Here is a 21,735-nt window from a genome sequence, read left to right on the forward strand (position 1 = left end):
ATCCACTATGCGCCGGGCCATGCGTGCTAATAAGCGGACCGGTCATTGGCAGAAGCAAGGGTCCTTTGGCGCTGGTGCCGACTGTTAATTGAAAGGCCATGGTGACCAAGGTTATCTCGAAACAATCCTGTTAATCCAAAAACACGCTGCTGTCAGATGGATGAGTGAGTACCGTAGATCGAGGTTGCAGAATAAGCAATTACACAAGAACTGATTTCTGTTGAATATAATATGTCCGAGTCGCATTATATTGCTATCACTGACTTGGTATAGCGTTTGCTGTACTACCCACGCTTATTTCGAAGTGAGGATATCGACATCGCAGTGGACCAATCACACTGTGCTGCGATATTGCTTGCCCGACCTGAGGTACCTACCTACCTACCTACTTAGGTACCTACCCACAGGCAGGTAAGGTAGGTAAGAGTACGGTAGAACTAAAGGTCTTTGGACTTTGGGCTGCACGTGATATAGCATCGAGTTAGAGTTCCCAACGAGCTATCTCTGACCTCACAAGCCCTTTCCCTTGCATTATCGAAAAAGCTAAAGCTGTAAAAGTTGAATGGCAACCCGTTTTCGAGTTGGTCCCTGCTTCCTCAAGATATTACGTGCTACTCAAAACCCTTGTCATACGCGTCTTCCCGCGAAGTCCAACGCCAGGGATCCATCGCCTAAGGTATTGTAAGGTATGGAACTTGCCGATTTGGACCTTGAGTGGGTTCAATGTGCGGAACCCCAGCCCAGTTTTCTCCAGCCTCTTTGTGATCCGTCCATAGAGATGGGCCGCCCGCATTCTGATTAAACCTTTCTCCTCGACGCGCAAAGATCCGCCCGCCATATTGTGGAAACGACGACAGCGAGGCCTGTTTGCATGTTGTAATGGATCAACCTGTGCCTCTTTCCTGTGTAACCTAGATGCTTCTGATTCTTTTTTTCACCTTTTATTTTGATTTTTGGCCAATCTTGTTATTGCCACCTCGCATTTCCTGCACGGCAAACGTTAGCAGCCGCCATTTGCCCCATCGCGCGTCAGAAACCGGTCACCTTGCAAAGTTACCTATAAAGTCTAAACTGAATTTTGTTCGACAAAGATTGCTTCGACAAGCGACTGGCAACAGATACTGCGAGATACCTGCTCGCTACGACCTGTCGAATGAAGCGATGATTGATTGACCTGCGGACTCGAATCTGACTTTCGCGCATCATGGAACGCAAAAGGAAGCTTCCCGCCAGGGCTGCTGCGCGCGTCGAGCAAGTGTCTAAAAAGCGGACAGCCACTCCTCCAGATAATCGCTCTGCAACACCCGTTCCTACTCCTCCGGCTACAGTCGCCGAAGAGTCTCCCATACCAGCTCCGGCGGTGCCGCCCTTACCAAAGTCCATCCAGTCAGGGAAACCTTTACCGACGGTCGGCGAGCCGCAGCCCGACGATCTCTCGAACAAAGACTACCAAACTATACAGGAGAGGTTTGTCGAAGCCAACTTCCCATTGCCAATGGGTCAGCCTTAGAGGGACAATGCAACTGACATTTTGGTTTTTGTTGCAGTGGTGTCCTAGCAGAGTCACTCCATCGTTCCCGTCAAAAATGGATTAACGAGGGCATATTCGAAAAATACTGGACCAAGCCCATAAAGCGAAAGGGCACAGTCATAGAGGAACCGAATAATCCACCAAAAGACAGCATGTCGAGAATTGGAACTGTTACCATTTTCGCCGAGCCTCACGTATTCGATGCCACCATGTTTGCGGTCAAAGACCCCAAGCCACCCGGTCCACTCCCACCTACTCGCCCAATCATCCAGTATGGTCCCCCTAACGGTACTATGCCGCCGCCAGCTTCAGGTCCAGGCACGGCACCCTCGACTCCTGTAGTCAAGTCGGCCGATAGTCCAGCTATGGCCCCCGCTAGTACAGACACACAACAAGCGAAGACAGAAGCACAACAGCGTGACTCTTTGATACTTGCATCAAAGACAAACGTCGAACCCTCTCATTCGCAAGCTCCGGTTGTAGGACCAACCGATAGTCAGTCTATTGGGCAACAACCAGAGTCAAAATACCGACCGGCACCACCTCCACAAGCACAACCAACTCCTCCCCCTCCCGTTGCTGCTACTCCCGTTCCTCCCTCCCAACCAGCAGTCATGCAGCCGTCTTTTCCAAGCCGGCCGCCTCCGCCACCGGCAACATCTGGCTCTGCAGCTACCACCCCCGCACCGCACACCCCACGACCCGCTACAGCCCAACCTGCCGGGGCCGACCCCATTATTGTTATGCTGGCGGAGAAGGCTACGGAGGATGCTCATCTTCGCGAATTGATGAAGCGTGTTGCGCAAGGTCTAGCACCCAAGGACGAGCTGGACCGGTTTCAAGCCATCATAGACAAGATCACCTTGGAGGCAAGGCGGAAAGGCATAGTAGCGGCGCCATCTGCTGACAGTCTAAATGTTGACGGGAAGACGGTGCGGTACTTTGCGGATGAGGTTCGGACCATTCTTGACATAGTCTTGACGACAAACCCGCGCCAGACTTCGGCCGACCTTAGGCCACCAGCAAAGAGCGATCCGTTGGTCGTAGAGCTGGTGAAAGCGGCTCTGGATGAGCCAAAAACGCGGGATTTGGTTCGGAGGATAGCCGAGAACCGACCCTACTTTGCAGATGCAACGGATCTAAAGTTGTTATTGGACAAGCTCAAACAACGCCTTGTCAAGGCGGCAGAAGAGCAGAAAGCCGCAGGATCTGCTACTCCGTCGCAATCAAAGGCCAAGGCTCCCACGAACGGTCATGGGGCTTCAGCAACACCGCCCGCTCCGCAACAAGCACTGAGGTCAAAGGGCCCACCGCCTGCGCCCAAACCCGACATATCAGCTGTGGTCTTGGAGTTTGCGAACGGGACGGGTGACAGATACCTCTTTCCCAAGTTCAGCATCCTGGAATCAGTCCAGGGACCTACGGGGCCACAGATACTTGCTTCCTTTTTACTTGTCAGAAAAGGGAGCACATCAGAGTACGGCGGGGACCCCAACCTCGATTACTACCAACCCATCACTATCAGAATACAGGCTTCTTCACCCAAGTTGCTTGATAATCTGACTCGCGTCGTTGCTCCGAGGGACGAGGTCAAAAGATACATGGATGATATCATGGACAACATGACGCGTGCCGAATATGTACTACTGGCGATGCGCCTCCCCCGACCGGAAAAGGACGAAAAGGACGGCGCCGAGAAAGACGGCACGTCAGGGGCGGCAAACGGGGCAAGTGGGCCAGAAGTCATCGGCCAGGTGCCAGCACAAGACGGTCCTCTTTGGACAGCAAAGGCAACCGCGGCAGCAACTGCATCGCAAAAGCCTGACAAAAAGGTTGCTGGCGAAGATGAAGAGTATCAGAAGTTTATCGCGTCGGTGACTCCCATGGAGGTTGATCAAAGCTAGTTTGCAGCAGGGGGTATTTTCGATTTGTACGAGCACTCGTTGTTGGTCTAGAGCGCCATCGTATCGTTTCATCTATGTTGGCTCGAGCGTAACACTGTCATCTATCGAAATTGGGGAGCCTGGGCGCGTGGTGTTTTTATATGGGCTTCGGCATCACACATGCTTGAAATGCTTATGGGGCTTTTTCGATTGTTTTTTTCAGGCGATTTTTAATCATTATCAGAATTCATTGGCAATTGCTCTAAAGATGGAGGCTTTGCGCAAGGTTGAGTTTCAGTGGTTTTGGCAGCCATATGTCAAAAGTCGACAAAGCTCCGCCTCATTTGATGCTCCTGTGTGAACTGTCCATTTTTCATCTATCCTCTGGCAAGTCACCAAGTGCGCTCCATACATAAGGCGTTTGTATTATCGCAATCGCACAAGTGTTGAGCACTGCGATTGCAAAAGTGAGGAGTAGGTAGCATACAATGTTTGGCACTGACATCCAGAGAGCCTGCCTAAGCCCAAGTGGCATAAGATGGATTCGAGGCTGGACACTTGACATAAATAGCCCCACCTACTACTGTCTGCCAAGTCCTTGACGTAAACCCCGAACGAATTGCTGAGCTGACATCCAATTAAGTGGTTCTGCATCTGCATCTGCATCTGCATCTATCTGCCAACGCAACTTCCCCAAGCTGTCTTATTTTCCAACAACCAACACAAAATCTCCAAAATTGTTCAAAGACGACTGAGTGATCCCAATTTCACGAGCTGTTTTGAACTACTCAGAATGGCCTCGAGGTTGAATAAAATCAGACGACCTTGAGCTGTCAGCGGGCGGTCGTTGCAACGATTAAATCAACTCGTCAGATCTTCGACGAATCAGTCTTTCCATTTTCAACATACACGCCGCCCATCCTGTTAAATCAGTCAGGTTCTCGCTCAAAATGGGACAGGACCACTCTGTAGAAGCGAGGCCACCTCCAACTCATGAAGAGGTTGTCCGGCACCTTGTAAGTTGCATTGATCGATCCTTTCGAGAAATAGCCGAATTACCATGTCCTTGTCCTATGGACAGGACAAAAGCAATCACTCGATATATTAACTGAGCCAACTCTTTCCCGCCCCCTCCATCACCAGGCCGGCAAATTCGCCGATAAATGCTACACGCCATTGGAGATCTACTCGCTCAAGGATAACTTCAAGAGCCTGGCCGACACGGTCCAGGATGTGAAGTACCTCAAGGAGGACACCGTTGCCCGGTTCCTCGAGATCCCCGACGCGCTTCGCGTCACTCCTGTGCTGTTCCAGTCCGTGTCATTTCTGGCTGCATTTCCCTTCTTGCGTGACGCCCCCGCCGTACTAGGGCTAGAGCAGCTCGTCATCGCCATTACCATCCTGACGGGCCGCTGGAAGCGCGTGCTCAAGAGCCCTGCAGACAGGACCAAGTTGCTGTTCAAGAGCTTAGCTGTCTATGATCGGAAGTTGTCTTGTGCGACGCTGACGCCCGTTGCGAGCCCCATGGCAGCCGAGGCCAAGGGTGCATCGGCAGGCTTCGCGGTGGACGAGGCGGGTGACGATGACGAGGCCGAGGACGACGGGGATGATGATCTCGTCTTGGCAGCGTTCGAGTCACTGGACTGTGTGGATGCATTCCGTCACGGAGACGCGCCACCCAAGATTCAGGGGGCCATGATCCCCGCTGATAATTTTGTGCGGCTGATCATGCTGCTTCTGCTGGTGGCGCCGCTCGATCCACAGGAGAGGCTGTCGCAGTACTCGGACCGGCTCGTCGGCACGGAGCTCGAGGACTTGCACGCCACGGCTCAGTGCGTGGTCCAGGCATTCTTGGACGTCGAAGAGGTTCCCGGGCTGACCTGGTCTCGGTTTCGCAAGATCTTACCGGTGTGCTGTCCGTTCATGTTTGACGCCGGGTTCAACGCCCTTTTTAGTCACTTCCTCTTCTCGAAGAATATTGACTTCAATAAGCGCAAACCAACCGGCTCAGAAGAGGACAGAGGGGAGCAGCCCAAGTTGCCACAGAAGGCCACTCCGTCGCAGTCGACGCTCCCACAGCCGTTGCTGCCCCAGGCCGGCTCCATCCTCAATGCAAACATTCTCTCGCAACTTTCCTTCTTCATCCCGGGAGACTCGCTCTTCCGCTGCCTGCGGCTGCTGTACTCTGGCGACGAGGACGGATTCTCCATGGGCAGCTTTGAGAGCAAGGTCTTCAACTGGCGGGCCCCGACACTGCTTCTCGTCCGCGGGCGGAGGCTGGACGACCACCCAGACGGCACCCGCGAGTCTGCTTTTGCCGCCTCGATCCCGCCGCGCAGGTTCCCTAACGGCGGCGGTGGCGGCACCACCGAGAACAGTGACGAGATCATTACCTTTGGCGCCTTCATTGCGCAGCCATGGCGCCACACACACCGGGAGTGTTTTGGTGACGACAGCAGCGTTCTGTTCCAGCTCGGGCCGGTGCACGACGTGTTCCGCGCCAGCACCATGAACCGGGACTACGCTGGCTTCGTCAAGCCGACCGGCAGCGGCAGCAGCAATCACCACGGCGGTATCATGTTCGGCTGCCCGGCGCCGTCACCGTCCAAGGCGTCGTCGGCGACCGGCGCGCTGGTGGCTCTCGGCAGCGTGTCGCTGTTCCTGGACTCGAGCTTCGAGTTTGGCGTATTCACGCACGACCACACATCGCGCGGCGGGGCCTACGCCGGCAGCACGTCGCGGCCCCGCAACTTCCAAGAGCGCTTCGCCGTGAACTGCCTCGAAGTCTGGGGCTGCGGCGGCGACGAGGAGTCGAAGAGGCAGGCGGAGCGCTGGGCCTGGGAGGCGAGGGAGGCCGAAGCCCGGAGGAAGATCAACCTCGGTACGGGAGACCTCGAGGCAGACCGGGCGCTGCTAGAAATGGCTGGCTTGGTTGGGCAGAATAGGAGCGGTGGCAGTATGATTTGATCTGGGCCTTTGTAGACTACTGTATGGCCTTATTTGGGCTTTTCTTATCCGAGGTGTTTACCGAGGTGTAATCTGTACGCTAAGCTTGTGTGCACTTTTCAGTACAACCGAAAAAGATTTGGTAGTCGATGGTGTATACCAGAGTCTTTCTTCGAAATGAGGAAGTATCATTCTGGGTCTGATTTGCGGAGCCTGTTGCCCTCTACAGGTTCTGGGATATATGGTACAAGCATACAAACCCCTTTGGTCCTTTCGCTATCACAACACACAGAGGTATAGGCAAACTTTCCCCCCAATTCTATGTAGCTCGTGAAGTTCACTCGATACGTCTTTGTGCCCAAAGTGGGAATACCAATGACCTAGACCTCCAGTCTCATCAATGGCTCCTATCTCCGCGGCCCTTTTTAGCCACCTCTGAGGCACTTTTGACAGTTATATGCTGATCTGATCCTACACAATCAGCCCAACACCTACTTCTACATGTACACACACGCGCAACATGTATTTTTCAAGAATCCTATAGGCGTAGGCAGTTGTGATATTGCTATTCCCAGACATCAAACTACGCCTCTGGAGGCATGATTATTTGTGCTAGACTTGAAACCAGTAGAAAGTCCGACGTACTATCAAGGGCCTGTTATCGAGCAGATGTGGTCCGGATATCCTGCATGCCTGGTTTCAGATCATCGATTGCGCTATATCAGTATATGTGTGCGTGGACGAGAGATCTGGGCCGCTGAGTCGGGGCGTGCGGGAGGCAGGCAGTGTTGCCTTGTCGCCCAAGTTGATACGGATGGTGGAGGGAAATGTGGCCCAGTTCTTTCCACAATACTCCGTCTCGGGCTGTTGGCCATCATAATGCGAGCAATAAGGTGGGAATCGTGATCATGGATCTGCTTGTGTGCCCCCCCCCCCCCCCCCAGTGGTGATATATAGTGTCATCCTATAGGAGTACAAATATTAATTTTGCACAGGGATTTGTGGGATTTTCAAGCTAGCAAGACAAAGAAACTTCTCAATGAAAACTGATCGGACAATTCTTTGGGTCCATGTGCCCCGATGAATCTAGTGACATCATCCCGCCTCTTCAAGATCGTTTCTTTACAAAGATTTCGGGCAGTGAGTAATGTGACTTGAAGCATAAGGCACAGCTTCTGTCCCGCCACACGCTGACATGACGGGATGGTAAGGTTGTGGAAAATGTGTGTTAGTCTTGATTTGTAATGCTATAATCCATGTTCTGTATTGCAGCCAGCACAAGTCAGCTTGTTTCCTATTTTCTCTCCTTTGTGTGTACGAGGAGGATTCTATTTTTTTGTGCAACAGTTTGGAATTTAGCAGAAACTCGTAAGCGGCTTGTTCCTTCTCGTATGCCTAAAGCAAGCGGAGGGTTTGGTGGCAGAGATTTACTTTCTTGGTTGCCTATTTAGGCAACTACACACGCCTGCTTTTTTCATGATACTGTTCCCATCAACATAATTTTCCAACCTAGAATTCACACCCCGAAATTCCGAAATCCGGCACCAGAAAGAACCATAAAAGAGGTTTCGTTGGATAGATTGCTAGTTTTCGGGCATCGTCCCGCCAGTCCATGAAGTCCGCGGCGCGTGCGGCTGTGCAAGAAAAAAAAAGACCTCGAGACGTGGTACAAGAACGACAACAAACCGGGTCCTCTATCCGCGACAGCAATCTATATTTCCTAAGTCTGTCAGCCACAAACATCAACCTCGGTGGAAGATACCAAAACTCTGCCCGCCACTTTTACTTTTCGGCGACAATGATCTCATACCAAGAATCAGCCCTAGGTCAGAAGGTGCGCAACCGATACTCTAAATGTATTTTTTCCCCAGGATTCCATAGTAGGAAGTATTATTCCTCCTTTCTCAGTGTATTGCTTCTCTTGTGCTCTGTTTCACCGTCTTTGTCAACCGAGGTCCAGATAACGCCGGACGCAAGCCACATTCAAGGTCAGACTTTCCAAATAAGGCATGTCTACCATCTCTTCGGTCAAACTAGGTATCATTACGTGCGTCGCGAGGGGAAAGAAAAGAAGAAAAAAAAACGTGCCTCGGGCGGTTCACACCATACACGGCGTACCACACCTAAGTGGCCACGCCGCGCCTCTCCCATGCAGAAGCCAGACCTACCTTTCACCTCACCATGTGAATGCGTAGATTTGGAAACTCATCGCTTGGCTGCACATCCACCCAGAAGATCTTCGGTCGGTAAATTCAGAACCTGCAAGCTGGCGAACTACTTTGATCGTACCTGCGTCGATACAAACTGCCCTCGGGTGCCCCGGGATCACATCATGGACCTTGGAAGCTGTGCCGTAAGTATGGCCGCGTCGATATCTGGGGGGTGTACCCGGCTCCCTGTCTATATTTGTATTTTCTTGGGGTCGCCAATCGGGAAGCTGGAAGATTTTACAAAAAGAAATACCAACCCCCTTGGGTTTGACATGAGGGAATACATCGCCATTTCTGGAACATGAAGCTAGGCTAGAAATACTTCCAGTAGGAAACTCATCAAATTTCGGCACATGGGACCCCGAGCTGATTCCTGGAAGTCTCTCATGTGACGTCGGACAAAGGCGACAAAGTCCTTTTCTGGGGATGACCAAGGTCCGCAGCAAAATACCTCGAGAGTTCTTGGGTAGGACGACTTTGGACTGCCCTCTGGGAACGAAACCGCACATCTTTGATCTGTGTATGTCTTGCAACGAGAGGTGACACAGAGAAAGATCAAAACCCGTGCAAGTACGGGAGTACCCCCCACGAGACCAGTGTATTTTGCTCCTCCGGGATTGACGCCACAATCGCCGCCTCTTCCCCGCAGAGAATGTTGAACAATGCATATGGATTTATTGGGCGGCGAGGTATATCAGGATCATGGTGTCGGGATACTTACATGTGGCAGGGGAAATGCTAGATGCACAGGCACGTCAGGCGACACTGTGAGTGACATTCATGACCATCCCAGCATCAAAAGTAGCTAAGGGGCCTAGAATCGGGTAGGTAGAGGACTAACCATTTACGCGGGGGGGCTACCCTGGAAAGACCCAAAGAAAACAGTCAAGCTCCCAACTTTCCCTCTCTCTCTCTCTCGAAACTCACTATTTTGCTATCTGCAAGAATACCCTCGTAAAAGCATCCTAGGGCTGTGGCATGTGTCCGTGACACACACATTAAAAGCCCGCGCGTGGGGAGCCCTCCTTGTTTCGAACCCGGAGGACGAGGATCCCGAGGCACACTCCACCTTCTTTCCAAGCGGATAGAACTGGGTACTGGAGAAAAATATAAAACATCAGACGAAAGAAAGAAACTTAAAGAATATTACTGTGGATTTTGGAAGCAACTTCCCGGCTCGGGAAATAAACCCACAACTCTGACATTTCCAGTACGTTTGGGGTATTACTACCTACCTACCTACTCACTGTATGTATAATGGCCCGTTCGTTATAGTCGAGGTAAAAGAGTATCCAATCATCCCAGCTGGTGATCATGCAAGCCACGAACTTCCGACTAGTTTCTAGTCTAGTCTAGTCCGATGCTTGTTTGATCGCAAAGTTTACACAGAAAAGGGTCATCGGTCTGCGGATCTCACTGGGAAAACAGAAAGCTGAACATACTGTAGATGAAAATTCCCAGCTCCTTGTTTGTGATTGTTTGTGAAATGGCCGATCATTGATTGGACATGGCGTGAACGACCGGCGAGAGCGAGGAATTGCGTAACTTGTCGTTGAATTTACCGCTTCTAGAGCTCAACCATGACTACTGTAGCCTAGACTAGTTGATACCAACCCCGACTTCATGGAACAAGTGCGGCTTCTAGATGTCTAATGCCAAGAGTCAAGGTCATGTTGTTTGTTATTGCATTTTTTTTTATTAGACGAAAGGGACTAGCCGAAAATGCCGTACAAAACTGCATCATGTATCAAGTAGGTAATAACAACGCAGTAAAAAAAAAAAAAAAAAAGGCCTCATTCTTCAACATACCCGATCGTCATAAGCTTGTTTTGTTGTCTTTATCTTTCAGCAAGGGGCGCACAGCAAAACTTGAGACGTTAGGGCCAGCGATTCATCGAAACGGGGGACCCCTTAAAGGCTACCACCTTAATCTAGCCCCGACCTTGGAGCAGCAAAACAAAGTACTTTGGATCGCATGCACACAGAGAGGGGACCGATCGGAGACAACTTTGTTGTAAAGGAAAACAAATGGATATGTACGACGTAGGTAACAAAAATTTCAGTCCAGCAATGAATAAACTATGGTACTGTCCCCCGGTGCGACACGGCCGAGCGTCGCCAGGGTTTGTGGGTTCTGTGCCCAACGATCATTTTTTTCATGTTCTTGTCCATCCTTCGTCTGGTGTTTGTCTCGTGCTATGCCATGGAGATGTCCATGTTTCATAATCTGTGAGCGAACCAGAGAGCTTAACAGTGCACAACGACGGATAGGTACCTGCTGGTTGGAGTTACCTAATTTTGAGGAATGTTCAATACTGTATACTGTATCTAGGTTAGACCAAAGAATTACGCTTGGTTTGTAACTCGGCGTAATACCAATGGTACGAAGTAGACGAGGGGGCAGGTTCAGCCTCGAGCTCAGGTCGTTCTGGAAATAGTGATGCTTGAGAATCCCTCCACAGCCTGCACGGTTCCGGTTGCCTTGACCGACAATTGTCACCCCCGGGGTTGGAACCCGGTGAAAAGAGTACCACAACCACACAATACTAAACAACCGGTATACCGAGCAAAGCGCCGCCCGATAAGATGGATAGGTAATTTAACCGGTTGTTATTATTCGCCGTGCTTCTGGATCGAGTTTGGAAGTTTAGCATCCAAACTACCGCGCCCCAGGCTTGGACGGATTGACGACAAGCTGAGAGGAGCTAGGGGTGGCCGCAGCTAACCCTGATTGGGTATAGCTCAGTACCCCTCGCAGTTCGACTTTGAAGGGTCCATCACGGCCTGAACGATCTTGACCTGACATATGTGCAGCTAGGCTCGCCGTCACCAAAATCTCGGCTGCGTCATCGAAGCCCAACCGATTCCATCATAAACCTTCCATATTATTATCAAAACCTTGCGCTAACTACTATGTCGACACCCCCCGATATTCAGGGTCCAACATCTTGACGAGACTTGGAGTCTCCATACTGTGCACGTATTCTCTCTCCCTGGTTCGCCGATTAATTCAGCGGTGATATCAGATTGTGGCAAATTTTTTTACGTGCCTTGGATTGAATTTAAACTCTAGCTTTAAAAACCGGACACCAACTGCAGGGCAAAAACTGACACAAGAATGGGTGATGGCTGCAGCATGACGACAGCCTGCAGCTGGCAGCTAACATGATGATTTCAATCAGCTCCCTTACCTTACACACACCAAAAGCGTTGTTGATGTTGGCTGGGAAATTGTAACATCACCTGCGCGCACATTACAGCTTACCGTCAGCTGCACACTGTTGTGTACAACGACCCACGGTGGACGAGAAGTATCTACAAAAAGGGGATGCCACAAAAAATGTCACCTAGTTCGGAATCGGCAATTCCACAGCAGTTTGGTGACATGATGCCAATCCTAGATAACCAAATAACGTAGCTAGCTGACGACATGTCGTTTTGTGTTCGTAGCTTTCACTCAAAACCCACGTGCACTGTATGTGAATGATATAATTGTCATCCTATGGTTATCACTGCAGTATCGGCTTGAAAATACTCACATAGTAGTGTCTCGTCGTACAGAGTTTGTCATCATATTGTAACTCTTCTCGCGCCGAAATAAAAAAAAAAAAAAAAAAAAAATCAATGCCGCCAAACCGTTACTATCATAATCGCCTTGGGTATGCGCGCGTGTATCTCAAGGAAGACACTTTGTGCCGTTGCTTCCTCGGAGATATACATGAAGATATACATGACCAAGATGGCCTATCACCGTGACCACATTTTCTTTTATTGTATGCATGCGGACAACCCCGGCCGGCAGAGGATGGTTCCTGCTTGGTATTGAATGACGGCGAATACAATTGTAGAGGATATAAACGAAAACAGAGAAACACCCAATAACAGAGGGAAAGGGGAATAATAGCCGTGCAGTAGAGATCGAAAAGGCTACAGGCTCGTTGGATCAGACAACCCTCTACCGCAGACAGCCTAATCCACCTGGTGAGACGACAACGTGCAAAGCAGCAGCGAATAAAAATCACCAAATCATGATCCTTAATGCGCATCGTGTTTTTTTTTCTTGCTTGGAGATTTTATCCTGTCTTGTATCGTTTCACCCAGCCTGCTCCGTAAATTCCACAGCCCCGGGATACAGAACCCGAGGCTGGGGGGTTTTTTTTTCTGCACAGCCGCGCTGTCAAAAAGGATTCCCGCGTGTTACAGACGGGCGAGCTGGACCGTTGGGCCGGTGATTTTTTTAAATGTCGTTCTCTTCATCGTGTGTCATCAGACGAACAGCGATGGTGACTGGCCTCCCCTTTCTTCCCCCCCTAGGTTTCAAGGAGCTGAACCCAAGGATTATCCCGCCGATACGCCCTCCCGGATGTTTGGAGATACATCGACTCACACACAACCGTGCTGACGAAAGCATCACATTCAAATCGAAGGACAGTCATTTTTTTCTTTTTGATTCATGTCTTCCCAATCGGTCATTTTTTGAGACTATGCTACAGTCGCCGTTCCAGACCTCGCTGACGACACATCATTGACTACCTGCTCATAGTGGATGCGAGTATTACAATAAAAAGAAAATTATTAACGAACAATAAAGGTGATCCTAATATACCGCCCAAAGAAAAGAAACCCGCCGCTGTGGCGTGCAGCTTTCCCCGACTGGGCGGCGTACCGGTAGGAATGAATAACAACACACAGACAAAAAAGTATCGCCCTACGAAAAATAGGCTGGAAACTGGGCTGCACACAGGGCAGAATGTGCGTGGCGGCCGTTCCGAGGGAAACATTAGGAACATAGGAAAATTCCCAGAAACAAGAAATAATCAATCACACTAGGTGCAAGAAAAAAAAATCAAGCCACCATTTTTTGCATACAACATAGGGTTGCAATCAACGCAAAAGCTCAAATAGTCAGGCGACCAGTTCTTGCAGCCACACCAAAATCCTCAACACCACCATAACTCAGGGGTGGAAGGGCTCATGGAGCTTTCCCATCTCTGGAACGATCAATCAGAGTCAAGGTGTGATGGTGATGGACAGGAGAGCTGCATGCATTTGCGGTGAGTTGACCACCAATGAGAGCATCGCACTGGGCTTCTTGGGTTAGGTTCCCATCCATTGTTTTTTGAGAGCCGACAGGATGCCTTGCACGGGAGACACGGTACGTGCATCAAGCTGTTGCATCTTATCTTTTTTTTTTTTGTTCAAGGGGTCCGGGGATTGGAAGGGCCCTCCGAAAAATCAAAAAGAAGAAGAAAAAGGAATATGCGTGCAAGAGGTATCGAAAGTCACATCACATCTATGCATGATGGATTTTATCCAATAGCTTTCAAGATGTGCTCTCGGGTAGCCCTTGCTAAGGCATTTACTGTCTCTGATTTTCTCCAGGGCGGCTCATACGTATTGAGGGGAGGAAAAGACAAGCAAAGAAAGCCCAGCTCTCAAGTCGATAAAAAAAAAACCGCCCTTCCATTCCCCACGACTGAATATATCGCCTCCCTGTGCATTTGTAATATGGCCGAGTCCCGTGGGAGGAACTATTTCAAGAACCGAGCTCTTGAAACCATTCCGAATTCCCAATAAGCTTCCCTACAAGCCCCAAAAGGCGTTGAACCACACAAGTGTCGTCATTTGCATCCCTTGCTCCGCTTCCTCCCCCAGAAGAAGCAAAAATAGGAATGCTCTCAACCGAAAAAAACCCCGCCCCTCCCCGAACAAAAAGACCCGTGAAAGCTGTCAATTCCGCAGTCTACGTGAGACCCCGGTGGCGATCAACCCAGCTTTCTGTTCAATGTTCGAACCAAAGAAACTCTCTTGTCTCTGAGATGTTTATTATTATTTCTTTCTGCATTGACGACAAAGTTGCAAAATAGCATAAGCTCCGAGTCAGAAAAAGAGGCCCAGCCAAGCTGTTTTGTCCTTCACAGCCACACCTCTCTCCGCCTCATCGGCCCAGATTCCCGTTCAATTTGGTCACAGCTGTTCGATTTAGAGACAAGCTTTTGGAGATGTTTCTGCTTCATTCATGCGATGGAGAAAAAAGGGAGCGAGAGGGAGTGCAAAAAAAATACAACAAAATAGGTCGTTTCTGAATTATTTGGTGATCGATATAGATTGACCCCGATAGTTTTCGGCGGGCGACAGGGGTCGATAGAGAGCTATACCCATAGCTTCCTTGATTATGCTTCTGCACGGCCACATTGAGAAGCCTGGTCTAGTACTATACCAGTATCGTTTTGTTCGCCTCATGGAGGGATACAAAGTGGATGAAAAGTTTGCCAACTACCTGTAATACTATGCATGGGTAAATCTGGGACTCGCCACGTAAAGATGAACCGCTACGGCTATGTTATCCGGTTCACAGTAAAAAAGTAGAATCAACAAACACGTTAGGTACCTTTGTACAGTAAAGAAAAATCGCGCCTTTTTTTTTTTTTTTTTTTTTGCTGGAGGATCTCAGGTGGAATGCACCGCCCGCTCGCTGGTAGTCGTCGGCGCCAGTAAGCTCTAAAGCTCGTTCGCGCTGACATGTAAAACCGCGACCATAAATGTGCAAGCCAATTCGTTAAACGACTGCTGACTGGTCGTCGCCGAATTTTTCAGCCCTTACCGGAATGCATCTTTCTCCAGCTTTAGTCCAGTCTCGGGAAAACCGGTTTACTGTTTGCTGCTCCTGCAGGGCAGAAAGGGAGCGAGATGGTGAATCGTGTAGTCAGATACACATGCCGAACACAGCGTCTCCCTCCAAGTTGTCAGCTCAGTCGATAGATGGGGGGTTTTTTTTTATTGTTTCTTTTTTTTTACTGCTCATCCCTCTTTTTTTGCTTGCAAATTCCGAGACTTACTAGTACTCCTTGGACAGGTGGATTGATGAGTTGATAGGATGTCACATTCATTGCCTGCAAACTTACTAGACGCCCACCGACCAATAGCAGCGCAGAGCCGCCTAATTGGCGCTGGAATTCGTGACGCGACGCTGGACAAGGCTGCCGCAGGGACAAAGGTGTGCTAGCCAATAGAGGGCCTCTGCCAGCACGGGGGAAAATACTCTGACCAATGCCACATTTCTTTGCGGTTACAAACTATATTGGCATTGGTGATTTTTTTATACCAACTTACAAAGCAGGAGAATTGGCCGAGGTTGTGATGTCAATTAATTACCTGGTACTCTTCCCCGGTGGCGCAACACATCGTCTCTTGTTCAGCCACCATTGGGACAAAGTTTTTTTTTTTTTTTTTTTTTTTTTCTTTCGACGAGGTCGGAGGTGGATCATGATGATCGCAAATGGTGTTGAGAATAGTAGGGGACTGCCTGGCCGATGCGTACTAAAACGCCAATCAAGTCATCAATTCAAACTGTCTAGAACCAGTCTTGCCTTACAGTCAGCAAAAATAGGCTAGAGATCATCGAGGTACAAGGCACGAACCATGTAAACATTGACCACTAAGTTCAAAATGTGGCTGGACGATTGAATCGATTAATTGATTTTGATTGCTTGCTTCTGTTTTTCTTTTCTCGCCGCCGCCGTTTTGCTCCCAACCATCGCGCCCGCGGATTTGGATAATGGGATTTGATCAAGAATCGATCATCCAAGAAAATAAATTGTGGATCCGCAATGCTGAATTGCTGGCCAAAATGGGATGTCTGCGCCGTACGTACTAACTCTCATAATGGGGAATCAATTGATTGAAGCGCCCCATCGCGATCACGATACTAGTCCAGATACGTTTTTTCTTCAATGCAATGCACCACTTTGTAAACACGTGGTGATTTGTGGAGATCTCAACAGAAAGAAAAAAAATCAGATAGATAATCGCGGACCTGACGATTGATTGACTTTTGTAACGATGGTAGCGTGGTTTAGTTTAGTCCGAGAGTCGGTGTTAATTCATACTTTCCATCATATGCTCGGCGCTTGTAATTACAACAGAGTCTTTGCGAATGTATACCTACCTACTTTGTATTACACTAAAGCTCGCCGTCATGTTGGTTCCTGAACGACGCGCTCCTACGTAGAAATTAAGCTGGGTGGTCGACACAGTTTGATTTTCGTCGCCCGATGCACAGTGTACCTTCACCTTCCGATAGCAAGAGCGTTCGCCGGTACCTCAGCGTGGGTCGATATGCTTGCCCCCACCCCACCTCGTGCGTTGGAGATGGTGTGGTTTCGTTTTGGACTGACCCCTACCGAACAAGGGGAGGGGTCTTGCTGGGCGCTGAAGAGGCCAGGGTACCAGGGTGTGGGCCCATGGGCCCGGGGCGTGATGCTTTGCAGAACAGGGTACACCCCTTAACAGTTCTCTCACAGGTGCTTCCCCCCTGCTGCCTTTCTTCGCCTGGTATCGAACCGTTCTGTTTTAAGAGTCTACCACGCCCTCCAGGTTTCTGTCGAATCTTGAGCATCCATATCTTCAAGGACTCTCTTCAAGAGACAAACCAACTAACCAGCAATAAAAAAATACAAACCATAAATTCTACACCAGACGAGTTCGAGACAAGACGTTCTTTTGCGACGCCTCTCCCCGACCTCCGAGAAGAGAATTAACAGGTGTCTCACCCTTCGAAACCACTTTTGACTCGGCCCGCCTCCCTAGAGAACGAGACCTCGACCGCCTCGTCTAAACATCGCCGTGTAGGAGGCTGTACCGGAGGTCCAAAAAGTCTCTGGTAGTCTTTGCCTTTTGTAGTGGCTGAGGGATTCACAGCATTCCTGCCAACGCAATAGTATAGAGACAACATACCACAAACCGGATATATAGAAGCAGGACGTCTTCCCCCCCGCCATTTTCCTACCTGCAGCAAAAAAATGTCATCCACAATGCCGTCTACACAACAACAACAACAACAACAACCACACTGCCGTCAAGACTCATACGACGAAGAGATCTACACAGAGTTCCGCCAACCAGTAACAGAAAACCAGAGGCTTGTAAAAGACGCCATTATGGAGTCACCAAGGAAGCTGGACTCGGCTGTTTCTTCACCACCCCCACCGCCTTTGCCCCGCAAGAACGCACTCAGGTCCGGTTCAAGGTCAAGGTCTACATCTAGGTCATCCTCAACGAGGACTCTCGACACCACAGGACTGAACATTGGTGGTGCAAAGGAGATCATAGTCCAGGGTACCACCGGCGCCACGAAGGAGGCTGCACCAACACCACACGATGTGTACCTTTCGTCAGAGGAGGACGCTTCGTCCTCGGCCGACGACTTTTCCGACTTTGAGTGGGAGAGCGGTAGCGAGTTCGAGTATGCAGATGACGCCCAGATCGCAGAGGCTTCTAGCAGCAGCGGCATGAGCAGCCCATCTGGTGGCCCCCGCCGCCGCAGCCACGAGATAACCGCCCGTGTTGTTTCAGTCGTATACGTCGGCAAGCCGGCCATAGTGAACCTGTCCACACCGAGCAAGCGTACGAGCCCGTCCCCGACTCGATCGACGATGAACGTCAGCCCCACACCTAGCAACACCTCTGCAGCACCCGCACAATCGTCACTGTCTTCATCCCGCCGCCGAAGCGTTAGTGCTGCTACCTCCTTCGCCCGCCGCCTCTCCATATCCTCTACCGCATCCTTCAGCCCGGGGGTGGCACCAGCAACTGCGACGCCAGTCAAGGCCAAGAATGTCATCGCCTCCGTATTTACCAGGAAGGGACAGCAACCCCTCTTCCTCAACACAGATCCCTTTGCCAACAACAGCGCCGTATCCATCGCCACCCCACCGCGCCGAACCTCGTCTAGGTCCGTTTCAAACGGCTCGCCTGCCGTCATCGACGAGGCATATTCTGTCAGGACGCCCAAGACCCCCACTGAGAAGTTCAAGGACTTCTCTCTCCGTGGCGGCGCCTTGCTGAAGAAGCGCTCGCGGTCCATCATGAACGCTGCCCACAGCTTGCGCGACAGCTATAACGGAGCTGGAGTTGCCCCGCTGCCCGAGGAGAATGGCGACAGCAGCAGGGACACCAGCAGGGCTAGCACTCCTGCCTCTACCCCTTACGACCGCACACAGTCCTCAATGGACTACTTCTCCAGCCCGGCCGCATCAGCAGCAGCCAGGGCTCTCCCGGTCCGAGCGCAGTCCGACATGGCTCTCGGCGCGCCCATCTCCCCTACTGAGATGAAGGGTAGCCGGTTCACTGGTTTGAGTGCACGGAGGCGGAGCTTCAAATCTGCGGGCAGGCCATGATCTCATTGGAGCTAGCCACTCGCCTCTTTCAAGCCTCGTCATATTTAAACTATACCCCAACTATATCTCCTATCTTTACAGTACTACATGGATGTGGTCAAACATCACGCCATGATTTTTCTTTGTCGTCTTTTGGGTTACACTACAGCACCGGTGTATTTTTTCGGGTCATTACCAGGACGTGTTCATATGGGGACACGGACTTGAACCCATCATTGGGTGGGAAATTTGGTGACCGGGCTAGGAAAGGGACACTCATCACTCACAAACTCGGCGCCAGGCTTTTTGGGACGGGGACTAATTTAGGCGTCAATTTCGAGGAGGCGTCCAACCGACTCCTCCAGGCTGCCAAACGGATAACAACGCTAAAAACACCGGAAGGGAGGTGTTTATTTTGGATAACGGAACCATCTTTTTCTTTTTCTCTCTTTTCTTTTGTTACAATTCTCACGAAGAATCATGATACCACATACACAACGGACAGGACAAACAGAATAGAATGAACCTGATCATCTTTTACCACTTCAAAAGACAATTTCCTCATGCATCCACTGACAAGATATTCAAAAAGAGTAACATTTCCCGGGTTATAGTCAGATCTGCCACCTTACCGTAGTCATCATCATGGGGAATCTTTGATATTCATTATCCCTATGGCGATCTACCAGCCAATTACCAAATAGCCTTCAGAAGACAACTGGAACTAAAGCAAATAAAGAACGTCAGGGAATTTTCCCCATGGCAAGCACACTGGCAGAGAATGCCCACCCGCGATTGAGTTTGCTTTGACCTCTGGTGCTGATCATGATCTTGGTTTATCGAGGAACCGACTGACCGCCTGTGCCAAGGTCAAATGTGCAGCGTGCAGCTTGTGGTGGGGGCCCACTGACAATGCTTGCTGCGCAAGGGTGGTGTCCCTTTTTTTGTTTTTTTTTAACCTTTCGCTCTCAGCCGTTTGTTTAATTTACCTTTTTTTTTTTAATGATGAAGCTGCGGCGCGCAGTACATATTTGGGCACAAATTTTATCAGACCGAGATCAGACTTGCCTTGCAACATAAAGGCGCAGCCCAAGGTAAATTAAACATGAGTCTACAACAGCGAAAGGTATTAGAGGTCCGTACTGTACTTCGTAGTAAAAGCCAGATGATTAATACTCTGCAAGATAGACTTGGGGGTGGGGGAGAGAAAGGAGATATTCCGTCATGAACCAGGGTAGTATCCGGCACGCCGCTACATTTTTTCTTCTTTCATCTGATCAGTCGACCTTTTTGTTTTTATTTTTGGGTGCAAGAGTCGAGTCTCCATTCGGTATCCCCACCGCCCTTTTTCCGGGGCCCTTGATTCCGACTCTTGCGACTTTGACGTGGTATCTCGAGACAAAGTGCCTGAAAATAAGGCGGACGAACACCAGAGAGCTTTGTGGATTTCAAGAAAAGAAAAGATCTTTTTCGGAAGTTGATCAACATGGCGAGTGGAGTTTGTGGTCGCGCTTTACGATACATACCTAACATAGGTACGGAGTACAAAAAAAACTGGGCTTTTTGCTAGGACGAGGGGAGAACCGTGAAACAAAACAAGCACGGTGCTTTGCAGGCCAAAGAAGCCCCTGGATGATCGCGCTGTAGCAATTACAACATCTATCGTGGTAGCAATTGTGGTTGAGGTAGCTTTGAAACCCTTCATCGTCAGTTTGTTTATTTACATATTTACATGTTTGTTTACTTTGCCTTTGTGGTTACGAGAACAGAGTAAAAGAAAGCAATACCGATTTCATACTTGAAAAAGTTCTTCTTGTGTGCTTGCAGCTTTGCAAGTGCGCGCAGGCACTCGATACCCTGTCTAACTACCTTGCCCTTGCACTTTTTTTTTCTCCTGCATGCAACTTTTCACCACGCGTGACAGCTCTTTTTTTAAACGATATCATATCTTGTCAATAAGAATTAGTGGGGCCAGGTTCTTTTGCCAGGGGAGTTCGTCTACGTACCGTAACGTGGTAGTAGTAGAAGAGCAAGCCTGTCAAGATGGAGTCAGCAAGGAGGATCCCAATCACTTGTTCTATAAAAAAAAACCCCCCACACCTGACAACAAGGTACAAGGAATGTCTAAAACATGTTTGACCAAGACGCGAGCGAGAGAAAAGAGCCCCATCCCGGATTCTCTGGTCTGTTGAGAATGTCTTGTTTCATCCATCGTCGTTCCCAATATCATCATGGAAAATCAAGCAAGGTATTGTTTGGTTTGTGCGCTGTACAGCACAGTAAGTTCTTTTTTTTTTCTCTCTTGCGCTCGGGTTTTGGGAAAAACATGGGGAGGAAAAAACAAAAAGGCTCCCTGGGCTCTTGGCATTTTTTTTATTTTTTCAAACGATGAAAGCTCGGCCCAAGATGTTAGGTGCGTAAGGTGTACCTTAAGAAGGGGATGGACGGGAGCTAGGGCAGCGTCGCAGGTTCGGGCTGCATGCATAGAATAGGCAGTAAAAAGCCACAAGAAGGAAAACAAAATCTCTCTCTGCAGCTGCGCTTGTTCCTTAGACTGACAGCGAGCGACGCCAGATGCAGGTCGTCCAAACCCCACGTTGGACACTTGGGTCCAGTTAATCCGTACCTTAATGGAGGGCGTGCAAACTCCTGTAAGCAGCTAAGCGTCGGGTCGCAGAATGGCTTGAACTCCTGACGTCGCCGTCCAAAGACTTTAAGAGTTGGGATATTGCTCTACCATGATGCAAAGTAGTAATCTCGTTCTCTACTTACTAAACACGTGCATGTCTTGATGTTCAGTTTACGTCTAATCAATCCTTTCTCTTTCGGCGGGTGACTTTAGACTTATGGTACTCTTGTTCGCGTCCTCGGCTAAAATCACACCGCCAATGTAGCAGTGAGGCGATTGCGACGTTCTGCTGTTAATATCACAGAAACCCTTGCAATTACCACACAACAGTTGAACAGGGGCCCTGTCAAGTGGCCCTCCTGCTGGAGTAAGGGATCCG

General features: G+C 49.8%; 4 protein-coding genes across 4 annotated transcripts; 3 read left to right on the forward strand and 1 right to left on the reverse strand.

Moving 5' to 3' along the window:
• The first annotated feature begins 694 nt into the window (after positions 1–694).
• MGG_07276 (uncharacterized protein) lies at positions 695–3,763 on the forward strand. Its single transcript, XM_003715453.1, has 2 exons — positions 695–1,467; positions 1,548–3,763. The coding sequence occupies exons 1-2, from the start codon at positions 1,205–1,207 to the stop codon at positions 3,433–3,435; spliced, it is 2,151 nt and encodes a 716-aa protein (XP_003715501.1). The 5' UTR covers positions 695–1,204; the 3' UTR covers positions 3,436–3,763.
• Positions 3,764–4,090: 327 nt separating this feature from the next.
• MGG_07277 (uncharacterized protein) lies at positions 4,091–6,874 on the forward strand. Its single transcript, XM_003715454.1, has 2 exons — positions 4,091–4,430; positions 4,558–6,874. Exons 1-2 carry the CDS (start codon positions 4,365–4,367, stop codon positions 6,379–6,381), a joined length of 1,890 nt encoding a protein of 629 aa, XP_003715502.1. The 5' UTR covers positions 4,091–4,364; the 3' UTR covers positions 6,382–6,874.
• A 10,038-nt stretch (positions 6,875–16,912) lies between these two features.
• MGG_07278 (uncharacterized protein) lies at positions 16,913–19,334 on the forward strand. The gene has a single exon (XM_003715455.1). It carries the CDS (start codon positions 17,372–17,374, stop codon positions 18,746–18,748), a length of 1,377 nt encoding a protein of 458 aa, XP_003715503.1. The 5' UTR covers positions 16,913–17,371; the 3' UTR covers positions 18,749–19,334.
• A 1,092-nt stretch (positions 19,335–20,426) lies between these two features.
• Positions 20,427–21,512, reverse strand: MGG_15893 (uncharacterized protein; the record flags this gene model as incomplete). Its single annotated transcript, XM_003715456.1, has 4 exons — positions 20,427–20,608; positions 20,734–20,762; positions 21,287–21,376; positions 21,500–21,512. 4 exons carry the CDS (start codon positions 21,510–21,512, stop codon positions 20,468–20,470), a joined length of 273 nt encoding a protein of 90 aa, XP_003715504.1. The 3' UTR covers positions 20,427–20,467.
• Between the last annotated feature and the right edge of the window lie 223 nt (positions 21,513–21,735).

This window comes from Pyricularia oryzae, chromosome 2, assembly GCF_000002495.2.
Source record: "Pyricularia oryzae 70-15 chromosome 2, whole genome shotgun sequence".
In the NCBI taxonomy this organism is placed as follows: domain Eukaryota; kingdom Fungi; phylum Ascomycota; class Sordariomycetes; order Magnaporthales; family Pyriculariaceae; genus Pyricularia; species Pyricularia oryzae.

What these genes read in the sequence shown, in the direction of transcription:
- MGG_07276 (XM_003715453.1), top strand. Translation starts at nt 1,205, where the DNA reads ATGGAACGCAAAAGGAAGCTTCCCGCCAGGGCTGCTGCGCGCGTCGAG. An exon ending in TACCAAACTATACAGGAGAG is followed by an intron (nt 1,468 to 1,547) that starts GTTTGTCGAAGC and finishes TTTTTGTTGCAG; the next exon opens with TGGTGTCCTAGCAGAGTCAC.
- MGG_07277 (XM_003715454.1), top strand. Translation starts at nt 4,365, where the DNA reads ATGGGACAGGACCACTCTGTAGAAGCGAGGCCACCTCCAACTCATGAA. An exon ending in AAGAGGTTGTCCGGCACCTT is followed by an intron (nt 4,431 to 4,557) that starts GTAAGTTGCATT and finishes CTCCATCACCAG; the next exon opens with GCCGGCAAATTCGCCGATAA.
- MGG_07278 (XM_003715455.1), top strand. Translation starts at nt 17,372, where the DNA reads ATGTCATCCACAATGCCGTCTACACAACAACAACAACAACAACAACCA.